Below are 14,121 nucleotides of genomic sequence, written 5' to 3' on the forward strand. Positions count from 1 at the left end.
AAGATTTGTCTCGCCATGCATGACTATTTCAGAAAAACATTTCAGTCTAATGTAATGTCCTCTAGAGAAAATCTTCAACTCTTTAATTACTGATGAAGAAAAGAGGCTATATTTATATCTAGGTCCATTAAGTCAATATGTACAAACATGAAATAAAATGTTCTATCAGTGACATTTCACTCCAAATAAATTAAGCAAGATCTCAAATTCTAACAGACATGTTTGACAAAGACACAGAACGGACACCATAGACTATAGATAGATTTGGTGGCTGTGCTATCTCGTTAAAAGAAATCTGAGATCAAGAGATCACTGAAATGAATTGGATATTGGATTTTAAATTCATGAAGGGGTAAATGTTGCCACGACTTTTATGAAATCATGTTCCTGCAACTCACAAGAGCATGGTCTTTACAGCAGCAAAAATACTAATAAATGGGTGACTGCTAAATAAAAATCCATAAAGGAGGGAAATAGTTAAATACCAATATTAACAGATTTTTAAGCCATCATTTTAAAAGTTCCAAATGCTTTTAGAATTGCCGGACCCAATAGTTACGGTTACAATGGATTTGGTATAAGGGTGCAATATTCTTGTAATGTTTTTAAAAACTTACTCTTTACTATTGATACCATCTTTTTTCTTCTTCTGCATGACGCATGTTAAAAATGAGTCTTCTAAAAAATTAGTAATAATCTCCAATTGGCTTTAGTGCCAACTAAATTGAGCATCAAGAACGGACAGACAGGCATACTTTCAGTAACAGACAGAAGGAAATTTTGCAGCATTTGTGCCTGACAGTGAAACAGCTTAGAAAACACACACACCCCCACACCCCACCCCCACAAAAAATTACCTTTTGGTCCAAACAATGTTGCGTAACAAGGCTTGTGGCAATAGGGTTTCCCATCATGCTACAAAGAGAGAAACAGCAATTGTGTCAGGATTAGGAAAATGTAGTATGCTTCAAGCAAGTTTTTGAAAAGCCATCTTAATGTTCCATTTGCGTTGGAGACAGAAAAGGAGTCAGGAAACCACCACCACCCAATAACATTTCCTACTATTTCCCAGGAGTGCTGGGTTCATCTATTAATGAACCAAATGCAGGTGAGTTTCAGCAAGTCAGAGTATTCCAAGTTCTACAAGGGAACCCATATCCCCCAATTTGACACTCCTACTCCTAAATTCTACAAGGGCACCAGTATCCCCCAGTCAGACACTCCCCCTCCCAAGTTCCCCAAGGGCACTAATATCCCCCAAGGGCACTAATATCCTTCTACTTCCAAGTTCCCCAAGGGCACCAATATCCCCCAATCAGACATTTCCCCTCCCAAGTTCTTCAAGGGCACCTGTATCCCCCAATCAGAAAAGTTCTACAAGTTCTACAATGGTCCAAATACACACTCTTATAAGTCTCCCTTCCAAAAAGCCTCACACCCAAAACTGTCAGATTTGATGTTGATGTGTTGTATGTCCCAAGACTACTTGCCTTGTTTGGATATATGTGTTTCCTCTGATTCCTTTAAATATGTTTATGCAGTAGCCTATTAAGTGGCTGGTTTTTTGTTATCTGTTGTTGATAGCTTGCTAATTGCCACCACACGTCCCCCTTTGTTTCCTTACAAAACATATACATGACTAACAGCCTCCCAAGCATTGCAACTGGCAACTGAGCCTTACCTCAGCATGTCCACCAGGGGTCACTATCTTATTGCAACGCTCGCATTTCAAGCAGAACTTGTGCCAGTCTTTCCCCAAGGACGTTACTTTCTCAGCTGCATGATAGAAGAATACAAAAAGCAAAATATGAAGCTAGAGTACCATTTGACAATCAGTTTAGGGCAGAGGGGACTACACTTGAGGTATAGGTTCCTCTTTTATCAGCATTTCAAACTTTTTAGCTGTGGCAGCAATTTTAAAAGGAATCCACCACCAGGAAGAAGAGAGGTATTCTCTAGATATGCCTCTTCGGGTTTCAGTAACTCACTCTTCCATCCCCAGTCATTTTTCCAAGAAAACACTGCTTCTCTGCTTTAAAGTTCTAGTTTAGTTTATTTTAAAAAATCCCTAAGGTTTTGTACTCAGAAAATACATAAACATTCAGCATCTCAAGGAAAGTCAGGTAGTCAAGCATGCATATTAAAAGAGACAAAAAGTTGGTTAGCTACAACGAATAAGAGTCATACAACAAAAGAGCGAAGCTGACAAAGTTGTTTCTTTCCGTTTCTTAACTTTCTGAACAGCCAATGTATTATTAAAGAGATTATTACTGTTACGGAATACCAATTGTTGCCAAAACACTTGTATTTAAGCAAAAAACAAACAAACCCAAAATCCTTTGATCATGTTGTATAACTCTATAGTATACACAGGAATTATCATTCTCTGTTGATGTAAATTGTATTAAGTAATTTTTGCTTTTTTATTTAAATCAGGAACCTTTATGGAGTATTTATTGCAAGTTACATAACTGGATCAGACAACATCAAGAAATAACACAAATGAACCATCATAAACTTTAAAGAAAGAGGCAAATGGAAATTATTCAAAATTATTAACAATTAATTCCCAAAGTATCACAGCAGCTAGGAGATACCTAGTTGCTGAATTAGTGATATGAGGGTTTCAGCCAAATAGAAGGTATGAAATTAGACACTTCTTAGAAGGGCCTTGAAACTAATGTAAAAGAATGCTAATTAAAGAGTTCCTCAACTCAGACATAAACATTTAGAAGCATTTTTCCCTATGACACATTGTGAGTAAAAATTTGTTTTTCATTTCATTCATTTCAAAGGGGGAGGGGACACAGGGGTTTTTTCCCCCAATGTTTCCCAAAATATTCTCATTTTTCCATTGAAAAAAGTCCTCGGAGTTCTTTGCATGCATTCTGAGTGAGAAAAACCTAGTCTTAAAAAACATTTTCTAATACCAAAAGGTATATTTCATAGTTTTATATAGTGCTTCCAAAATGTACTCATTTTTCCAGACCTTTTCAAGCTATACATTTGGAATGAATAAAATTCTTTTTTACAAGAAGACTCTTCTCATTCAAAAATATTTCAGAGGAGGTCCCCCCCCCCAGTGCTCCTCAGAATTTCCAGATTTTTCCATTAAAAAACTGATAATTGAAAGAAAAACCCTCAGACTTCTTCATAACACATATCAAATGAGAAAGAAACATTAGACATTCACAGAGCGGATGGACACCTATGATTGGACCAGTGCAGGGACTGAGGTTGACAGTTTTCCTACGGACAGAACTTCCAGTGTGAATATCTAGAATCTCTAATTTCTGGGCCACCATCTCAAGACTGGGGATAAAATGTGTTACGAAGAGTCCAGCTACCAGTGCTAGGCAGAGAGAGGCAGACACAGCCCCAAGGAAAGTGGGCCCAAGACAGAGGCCTTTAAGCAATATGTGCGTAAGCAACTGGTCTCAAAGGAATGAACGTCTTGGAGAGACGTGCCTTTGGTCTGCCCATCTGAAACCAAAGGCACGTCTCTCCAAGTCTGCTGTTTCAGATGGGCAGACCAAAGGCATGTCTCTCTCAATAGACAAGACCAAAGACATTTTTTGATCTGCAAAGGGTGCAATCAGGATTGAATAACATCCCCTGGAGTTTGGTGAGTACTAACTGCAGAGACGGATCTGCTCCCACAGCCAGAGACGTAACAGGTGTTGTGGCGACAGTGGAAATCTTAGGCAGAGACACTGAAGCTCCAAACCAGGGAGCAAAGAAAGTTTTGAGCTCCTGTATACAGCAGGAATCCAGATGCCTCTTTTTTCCTTTTTGAACTCTGAGGACCAAGGAAGGCTTTGGTATAGAAGCCTCAATATGATACAGGTGCAAACCACACCCTTCCCCACCAGAGAGAACAAGAAGAAGAATACCGGTGTTCCTATTTACAGAGATCTAATTCCCAAACCTTCTCTAGCTGATACAACACCAGTTTAGTAGTCTGGACAGCAGCTGGGCAGGGCAGGAGGGGGGAACTGTTGGCTGATCAATCATTTTCAACACATTCACTCAATATCTATGCTTATGGAAGCAAGGTAACCTCTGTAAGGACACGAGAAAACTATTTTAAACCAATTACATCTTTCAGAACTCCTCAGTCATAGTTGAACAGAGTGAATGTCAGCTGGCAGAGGACGTTGGGGCTAAACCTCCCAGAAAAAAGAAAAATCGGTGCAGTAGTTTGAGTTCAAAGCAACAGAGAGATTTTTGGGTTTTGGTTCAGAATTGATTCATTTCAAAAAGCATCTCCACATTGCTCTTCAGGGTATGTGTCGGCTTTTTTGGAGGTGAGTGTTTTGCCGGGAGTTTTTGGACTCTAGTGTTTCTATTAGTCTGTCACAGGGCTGGTAGCAGAGGTGTACGGGGGGAAAATGGCGCCTGGGGCAACAACTTCTCCGGGCGCTCCCCCAGTCCCAGGTAGACTGGCGGGTCGGGCCAAGGGGCGCCTGGCTCCCGGGCACCTCCCACATGATCTAATGGGGGATTCCTGGGGTCAATTGACGCCCCCCCCCCCCCCATGTCCCTCTGGCAGATACGCTGCCTGGTAGTCTGTCACAGGGCAAAACTGAAGCAAGTCCAAAAGATGCCACACCAGATAAGAACCTCCAACGGCCACTTTCGTGACAAGAAGACTGCCAGCTGGGATCCACCCTTTCTCTTCCACTTTGCGGCAAGAGCCAGCCCTGGATTCTATCCTATTCGCAGCACAAAACGTGTGCTTGGAGCACAGCAACCGGGCAGAGATCACAATAAAGCTGCCGACAGCTCAATTACTTCTATAATTGAGAGCCTCTTAGACACTTCCGCAAGACTGCTGGATCAGGTATCCGGGCTTTAATATTTTAGGTGGTTTTCACATTGTAGCCTGCATTCCTAGGTCTTCCAGAATGACTATAATGTTATGAGCTGCCAGGGAACATATTCGGGCTGACTGGGTATGAAACCCAAACTCTAAGGCAAAGCCTTTACAGGTCATGTTATCCTGAGCTACCAAGAAGTCATGACAAGTCTGGATTGCAGGACACAGTTTCCCACTGGGCTAGTTCACAGGTGCTGTAAGAAGATGCTAAGACTCTCAGGCCCCTTCCGCACATGCAGAATAATCCACTTTCAATCCACTTGGAAGCTGTGCGGAATAACAAAATCCACTTGCAAACAATTGTGAAAGAGTACTGAAAGTGCATTATTCTGCCTGTGTGGAAGGGGCCTCACTCTTATTAGGCAAAGTTGAGCCACAAAAAGTTGCTGTTTTGCTGGCTGTTTCTCCAAGAAGAAACTCCAGTTGCTGTGATAACCTTTGTTCTGCATTGAAAGTCTCGCCTCTAGTTCTCCTCTCATCCCAGGTCTGTGTTTATTTACCATGTCATGGATAGTACAGCATCACAACAGGGAATGAGAGATAGTATTTCGTGTGCAGGCCATACAGTCACAAAGGCTTACCGGACAACCCCCCATCTCAAACAAAGAACGTTTACATCCCCTTCAAAGGAAGTCAAACAATTGGGCACAATCAGCTACTGTAGAAAAACTGAGGCAGTTTTTTTTTCTGTTGACAAAAGGAAACAGCTGTCATACACAAGTGCCCTAGAAATGGGCTGTAGAGCAACTGCACAATTTAGAGGCTCCCACACGCTGGCAAACAAAAAGCAAAAAGGCAGATTTCTTGTCATCTTAGTGGCATTCAGAGAAATGGATTGGCAACAGGTTTAGGAGGGGGGAAAGGAAATACTCTGCCACAAAATGTTTGTTTGTTTAAAAATTTACACCCTGCTTCTGTCTATGCTTACAACTGATGGAATTCACTGTCACAACAAACAACAGTGGCAACTAGCTTAGTGTTTTAAAAGAGAGTAGACAGATTCACCAAGAATAGGCCTCTCAATGGTCCCTTCTGCACAGGCAACACAAACGGGTTAAATGAACCAGTGTTGCCCATCTTGTCGTTTGCGCAGTGGGTGCGGGGGCCATCTGGGATTGCTGGGATCCTGGCGTCAGGATGCGGCAAGGTTTGCACAGGAAACGCTGTGTTTCCCTGTGAATTGCACAGCCGAGAATCCCCCCACACACACACAAACAGACCAACACAAAATGGTGGCCACCAAGAGAATCCACTCTAATGGCCACCAAGAGAATCCAGAATCCACCATAACGGTGGACAGAAGGGGTGGGGAGGAATAGAATACTTCCTGCTTGCAATAGTTTGCACTGGCAAGCAGGAAGTGTGTGAAACCTGGGTTAAAGGGGAAAAGTCGCCAATTTAGCAACTTTCATTTAACCCAGCTTCAGTAAAATGAAACGGGTTAGAACAGTGATGGCAAACAGAGCCCTTCGGGGATGGGGCGGTATAAAAGTTTAAACAATAAATAAATAAATAAATAAACCTTTCAGAGACCGAGTGCCAGGGGCGGAGCAAGTGGAAACTGCTTCTGCGGCACGCGTGCGCCCTGTGCCCCTGCCGCACCCCCGTCCTCCCCCGCCCTGAAACACCCCCAGAATGTCCTGAAACACCCCCAACCATGCCCCCAGAACGCTCTCGCCACGCCACCACAGGGGCACGCACCCAGTGCATTACACACCTCTCACCCCGTTGGTGCTATGCCACTGCCAAGTGCCCAAACTGGGACGACAGCGCACGTGCCCACAAAGAGGGCTCTGAGTGCCACCTCTGGCACATGTGCCATAGGTCCGCCACTACTGGGTTAGAAGCATTGAGAGGGGGGGTCGAGTTCTGTGGAAATTTTCCCCTCATAACACTTTTTCACATCCCTTAACCTGTTATATTTTGCCCGTGCAGAACCACCCAATGACTACAAAAGATAAACAGAAATAAACTGGGTGGGGTTTCGACAGTGGAGCATTTGATTTGCTCCACTGTAGAGCATTTGAAGATCCCGAAATCAATCCGTGGCATCTCCAGTTTAAAAAAAGCAGGAAGTAGATATTGAGAGAGAGAAAACAGAGCATGTTTGGCTTTCCGACCAAACGACACTCATCGCAGCAACAAAATTCAACTAACACGAATCCTTCATCACTGAAGAAGTGACAGCTACTCTCTCTTTTCAAGGTGCCTCGAGCTGCTGAAGCAATTTATTTTAAATGTACGCTCCAATGCATCTTACCGCATTTAGTAATCTCTTGCATAACAGAACTATGTAAAACACAAATGTGATTTTAAAAACTATTATACACACAATGGCAGTTCTACTTCCCAAACAAACCATAAGAACCAGGTTTAATAAACTCCTATGGAAAAGGACATTTTCAAGTTATCTGAAAGTCGGCCACTGAGGATGTTCGCTTTAAAGCCTCGTTAAATGGTGATCTTTTAAAAGTCTTGTTAAAATGAGTTTTTGCTTACTGATCATTAAAAAAACTGTATAGGTTCATTTTATTTATGTGCTAATTTTAGGAGCTATTTATTTTATTGGACTTATATCCCACCTTTTCCCAACCAGAGTTGGGCTCAGGGTGGTTTACAGAAATTAAAATCTAGTAATGCAAATACAACACATCGTTACAGTTAAAACCTATAGCATCCTTGATGGCATTAAAACAGCAGTATCGATTTAAATCAGAATCATACCCCCCTATCTGGTTATTTATCCACTTCATCTAAGAGAGGGAGGGCAAGAGAGTGGATTGGTGTCAACAGTTAGTAGATGGTGACTGGGAGGCCAGTAGATGGAATTGGGACAGTGGGTGGCCTCAACCAAAGGCCTGGTGGGACATCTCCATCTTGCAAGCCCTGCAGAACTGATTGAGGTCCTGCAGGCTCCTGGTGTCAGCTGACAGAGAGTTCCACCAGGCTGGAGCCAAGGCTGAAAAAGTCCTGGCTCCGCTCGAGGCCAACCTAATGTCCTTAGGGTTGGGGACCCTAGACGGTTAGTATCAGAGGACCAAAGCATCCTCCTCAGGCAATATGTGCTTTATTTCTCTGTACTTCTAACATTTTGATGCTGTTTATCCTTTAATGTATTGGTTTATGCTGAAGACCTTTGGTCATATAAGCTTAATAATAAAGGAAAGTCATCTGGAAGGCGGTCACCGAGGGTGCTTCCAAACCTTCTCTGGCAACTCATTCTGCCAGAAGACTGCTGCCATAATAAAAGCAGGGATGGGACCTCCTTGAGGAAGTGTGACTCCGGCAAATAAAAAGTAGCGCCCAGAACCTGACATAAGATCCCATATGATACCTGACCGCTACAGAATAGAGTCGAGCTATTACTTCCCCATGACCTTTAGCTTTTTAACAGCCATTCTGCATGGGCTGGCTCATGTTCACGGTGTGACAACTAAGATGCCTGGGATCTTTTCACACGTGCTGCGGCTAAGCTGTTCCCTATCTTGTACCTGTCTCTGATTATTTTGTACTTAAGTGTGAGGTTTTATATTTATCTCTGTTGAGATGAATTTGGTTTGTTTTGGCTCACAGTTCCAGCCTGCTGAGATAATTCTGAATCCCAACTCTTATCTTCTTTGGTGTTAGCTGCCTCTTCCAACTTTGTGTCATCTGCACGTTTGATAAGCAACCTCACCCTGCAGAACAAATGTTCAACAACTCAGCCCTCCCTCCTCCCACCGGGATAACACTCAGACATGCAACAGCACTTATTTGGTATAGTTGTTCCATCAATTATGGATCCACCTAACACTAGTGTCCCACCCTGTCCACATTTAACTATCTTGACCACAAAGATATCATGGGAATGTCTTATTGAAATCAAACACTACGTTCACAGCATTCCAATGGTCTCCAAACAAGCTACCTTATTGAAAAGGGTGATCTGTGGCATGAGTCAGGCTTTTAAAAACTGTGCTAGGTACTAGTAATCCACACATTATTTTCTGATACTCGGCTGCAAAATAGCATGTTCTACAACTCTGTGAAAACACTTCATGCCTGTGACATGTACTGGACCACAACGTTCCAAAGCACTTAAGTCTTTGGTACAGATGCAGTAATTTCTCTCAATTCTTTTTTCATGTCTGGGCATTCTGACACGTCATGGTGGGCACAGAGGGAAAAAAGGATGCTACAAAACAGTTGCTGCAGGAGGCAGAGACAGCCACAAAATGGTTGCTACAGTTTAACTTCAGTAACACAAATGCCACAAAATGGCTGCCACAGGAGGTGGAGCCAGCCACAAAATGGTTGCTACGGCTTAACTTCAGTAACACAAATGCCACAAAATGGATGCCACGGAGGTCGATCCTTGTGATGTAGTGGCGGCTTCTGCCAAAGCAACATATAAAAAAACAGTCAATCAAAACTCCAGTAGTCAATCGGAAGCCTTGCAGGACAAAAGCCCTACCTACATGGTCCTACCAACTTCCTAAAAATTCTTTGCAGGCTCTAGAAAAGATTTCAGCAGGTGCCATGTTGGGAACCTGACCTAGATGTTTGGAAGATATGCACATGTATACATACATGCACAGAGAAACACAGAAACAAAAAGTGTGCTCCTCCAACTAGTCTATCCTATTCTTGAATCAAAGAAACACCAAAATGTCTTCACTGAGATCCTTTCTTCAAAGATGGCTTTTGAACAAAAAGACCAGTTCTGTGCAGGAGATTAGAAGCTGTCAAGCAGCTACCACAGGTCATGACGGGAACTCCTCTTTGTGGGTAAAAGTTGTCCAGTTTAGTTGCTGAGCAAAGGGTTCTCAGTAATAACAGACAGCTGGTCAGGAATCCTATAAAAGTGCCACTGAACTTTACCACAAAAGGACAAAAGCAGGTTCATCAAATGGCTTCAGGTTCAGCAAATGCAAAGGTTTCTAGGCTGCGTGTCACATTAAGAACCGGACTTCTGGCAACCCATCAAACAAATGCTCTACATTGGGTGTGCCAAAACAACTCACAAGCATTCCGCCTCATAACTAGCAAACGCTTTATAATTAGAGTAGACCGGTTCCCATCTCTAAGGCTTCCGCTTCGAAGATTTGCCACCGGGCAAAGTTTTGCAACAGAAAGTAGGGAGCCCTGCACAAAGGGCAGAGGAGGAACTGAGCCAAAGGTTGAACAAACCAGAACTGGAGGCCTTGCCTGGCCATCAGCCGTCTCTGGCTTCATTTTTACAGCTGGTTTCTCACGTGAAAGACAACTAGCCTCCCACTTTGTCTTGAGGAAGAGCAGATACACAAGGAACGAGCCGCATCACCAGGGAAAAGACTACCCTTCATATGTGACACACCGAGATTTTGATAGCCAAACTGTGTCTTCCAGAATGTACCGATTTAGTCACATCAGTAGCTCAGTGGACAAAGCAAAGGGCAGCAGTGCAGCCAAAACCAGACCGCCAGTGTCCAAAGGAAAAGAGGCCAGTCAGGAAATACTGTAAGTGTGGTGAACAAAATCCAAGCCTGAAAGCCACGATTAGCATCCAACAGCCAGTTCAGGAAGCAGCGGTGACGTAATGTCCCACACCCAAGCCAGCCACCAGCACAGAAGGCCAGTGTTCTCTCCTGAGGGGAAACTGAGCTAATCGCCAAATATAGAAACATTTCCTATGCTGCACGGTGCAACCGTTCCCCAAAGTGGAATTCTCTGTCTTTTCCCAAGAACCTAACGGAAGCCAGGACTGAAAGAGTCCTGCTTTCATCATTCACACCACACCCCGTTCACGTCCCAATTCATGCTGCATCTTGCTCGGGACAGCCCTACCGTTCTCCTGGCCCTCTGGTTTCTCTCCCATGGATGGGGATTAGCCCCAAAAGAAATCCACTGGGAGGTTCAGTGAATCAGCTCAGCTTCTGTCTTTGGGCTCATAAACCTTACATTACAGCTTGTACAAAGGCAGTCAGGTTCTACAGCTAAGAGGGAAGGGAAGATGTCATGTCTAGTCTTACACTGGGTCTGACTACAATATCCTTCTGATGGGAGATAGGTATGGTTAGAGGTGGGATCCAGCAGGTTCTCACAGATTCCCGAGAGTAGGTTACTAATTATTTGTGTGTGCCGAGAGGGGGTTACTAATTGGTGATTTTGCCACGTGATTTTTGCCTTCGTTACGCCCTCCTCTCAGCAGTAGCACGCAGAACTTGAAGCAGTCTAGAACAGGGGTCCCCAAACTACGGCCCGGGGGCCAAATCAGGCCCCCAGAAGACATTTATCCGGCCCGCTGGGCAGAAGCGGATCTCCCCCTTCTCTATCTCCTTTTCCCCAGGTTTACAAACAGCATTAAGCGCGAGCGACTCGCTGCTCATTCCAAGCAGCCGGAGGGGACCGTACCAATGCAGCAAGGAGGGGAGAGAGAAAGGCGGCTCCACCCCCCCCCCACCACCCCCCCCCCACCCCCCCCCCCCCCCCCCCCCCCCCCACCACCCCCCCCCCCCCCCCACCACCCCCCCCCCCCCACCACCCCCACCCCCCCCCCACCACCACCCCACCACCACCCCCCCACCCCCACACCACCCCCCCCACCCCCACCCCCCCCACCACACCCCCCCCCCACCCCCCCCCCCCCCCACCCCCCCCCCCCCCCCCCCCCCCCCCACCCCACCCCCCCCCCCCCCCACCCCCCCCCCCCCCCACCCCCCCCCCCCCCCACCCCCCCCCCCCCCCACCCCCCCCCCCCCCCACCCCCCCCCCCCCCCACCCCCCCCCCCCCCCACCCCCCCCCCCCCCCACCCCCCCCCCCCCCCACCCCCCCCCCCCCCCACCCCCCCCCCCCCCCACCCCCCCCCCCCCCCACCCCCCCCCCCCCCCACCCCCCCCCCCCCCCACCCCCCCCCCCCCCCACCCCCCCCCCCCCCCACCCCCCCCCCCCCCCACCCCCCCCCCCCCCCACCCCCCCCCCCCCCCACCCCCCCCCCCCCCCACCCCCCCCCCCCCCCACCCCCCCCCCCCCCCACCCCCCCCCCCCCCCACCCCCCCCCCCCCCCACCCCCCCCCCCCCCCACCCCCCCCCCCCCCCACCCCCCCCCCCCCCCACCCCCCCCCCCCCCCACCCCCCCCCCCCCCCACCCCCCCCCCCCCCCACCCCCCCCCCCCCCCACCCCCCCCCCCCCCCACCCCCCCCCCCCCCCACCCCCCCCCCCCCCCACCCCCCCCCCCCCCCACCCCCCCCCCCCCCCACCCCCCCCCCCCCCCACCCCCCCCCCCCCCCACCCCCCCCCCCCCCCACCCCCCCCCCCCCCCACCCCCCCCCCCCCCCACCCCCCCCCCCCCCCACCCCCCCCCCCCCCCACCCCCCCCCCCCCCCACCCCCCCCCCCCCCCACCCCCCCCCCCCCCCACCCCCCCCCCCCCCCACCCCCCCCCCCCCCCACCCCCCCCCCCCCCCACCCCCCCCCCCCCCCACCCCCCCCCCCCCCCACCCCCCCCCCCCCCCACCCCCCCCCCCCCCCACCCCCCCCCCCCCCCACCCCCCCCCCCCCCCACCCCCCCCCCCCCCCACCCCCCCCCCCCCCCACCCCCCCCCCCCCCCACCCCCCCCCCCCCCCACCCCCCCCCCCCCCCACCCCCCCCCCCCCCCACCCCCCCCCCCCCCCACCCCCCCCCCCCCCCACCCCCCCCCCCCCCCACCCCCCCCCCCCCCCACCCCCCCCCCCCCCCACCCCCCCCCCCCCCCACCCCCCCCCCCCCCCACCCCCCCCCCCCCCCACCCCCCCCCCCCCCCACCCCCCCCCCCCCCCACCCCCCCCCCCCCCCACCCCCCCCCCCCCCCACCCCCCCCCCCCCCCACCCCCCCCCCCCCCCACCCCCCCCCCCCCCCACCCCCCCCCCCCCCCACCCCCCCCCCCCCCCACCCCCCCCCCCCCCCACCCCCCCCCCCCCCCACCCCCCCCCCCCCCCACCCCCCCCCCCCCCCACCCCCCCCCCCCCCCACCCCCCCCCCCCCCCACCCCCCCCCCCCCCCACCCCCCCCCCCCCCCACCCCCCCCCCCCCCCACCCCCCCCCCCCCCCACCCCCCCCCCCCCCCACCCCCCCCCCCCCCCACCCCCCCCCCCCCCCACCCCCCCCCCCCCCCACCCCCCCCCCCCCCCACCCCCCCCCCCCCCCACCCCCCCCCCCCCCCACCCCCCCCCCCCCCCACCCCCCCCCCCCCCCACCCCCCCCCCCCCCCACCCCCCCCCCCCCCCACCCCCCCCCCCCCCCACCCCCCCCCCCCCCCACCCCCCCCCCCCCCCACCCCCCCCCCCCCCCACCCCCCCCCCCCCCCACCCCCCCCCCCCCCCACCCCCCCCCCCCCCCACCCCCCCCCCCCCCCACCCCCCCCCCCCCCCACCCCCCCCCCCCCCCACCCCCCCCCCCCCCCACCCCCCCCCCCCCCCACCCCCCCCCCCCCCCACCCCCCCCCCCCCCCACCCCCCCCCCCCCCCACCCCCCCCCCCCCCCACCCCCCCCCCCCCCCACCCCCCCCCCCCCCCACCCCCCCCCCCCCCCACCCCCCCCCCCCCCCACCCCCCCCCCCCCCCACCCCCCCCCCCCCCCACCCCCCCCCCCCCCCACCCCCCCCCCCCCCCACCCCCCCCCCCCCCCACCCCCCCCCCCCCCCACCCCCCCCCCCCCCCACCCCCCCCCCCCCCCACCCCCCCCCCCCCCCACCCCCCCCCCCCCCCACCCCCCCCCCCCCCCACCCCCCCCCCCCCCCACCCCCCCCCCCCCCCACCCCCCCCCCCCCCCACCCCCCCCCCCCCCCACCCCCCCCCCCCCCCACCCCCCCCCCCCCCCACCCCCCCCCCCCCCCACCCCCCCCCCCCCCCACCCCCCCCCCCCCCCACCCCCCCCCCCCCCCACCCCCCCCCCCCCCCACCCCCCCCCCCCCCCACCCCCCCCCCCCCCCACCCCCCCCCCCCCCCACCCCCCCCCCCCCCCACCCCCCCCCCCCCCCACCCCCCCCCCCCCCCACCCCCCCCCCCCCCCACCCCCCCCCCCCCCCACCCCCCCCCCCCCCCACCCCCCCCCCCCCCCACCCCCCCCCCCCCCCACCCCCCCCCCCCCCCACCCCCCCCCCCCCCCACCCCCCCCCCCCCCCACCCCCCCCCCCCCCCACCCCCCCCCCCCCCCACCCCCCCCCCCCCCCACCCCCCCCCCCCCCCACCCCCCCCCCCCCCCACCCCCCCCCCCCCCCACCCCCCCCCCCCCCCACCCCCCCC

The 14,121-nt window shown here is 53.7% G+C and overlaps 1 protein-coding gene across 1 annotated transcript in view; it reads right to left on the reverse strand.

Moving 5' to 3' along the window:
* CRIP2 (cysteine rich protein 2) overlaps positions 1-14,121 on the reverse strand; it is a 42,348-nt gene that overhangs the window by 9,616 nt on the left and 18,611 nt on the right. The window contains exons 2-3 of the mRNA XM_048516116.1: positions 1,682-1,776; positions 858-915 (exon numbers count right to left, since the gene is read on the reverse strand). Of these exons, the coding sequence (XP_048372073.1) occupies positions 858-915; positions 1,682-1,776 (153 nt within the window). The remainder of the gene's footprint in view (positions 1-857; positions 916-1,681; positions 1,777-14,121) is intronic.

Source organism: Sphaerodactylus townsendi, linkage group LG14, assembly GCF_021028975.2.
Source record: "Sphaerodactylus townsendi isolate TG3544 linkage group LG14, MPM_Stown_v2.3, whole genome shotgun sequence".
Classification (NCBI taxonomy): Eukaryota; Metazoa; Chordata; class Lepidosauria; order Squamata; family Sphaerodactylidae; genus Sphaerodactylus; species Sphaerodactylus townsendi.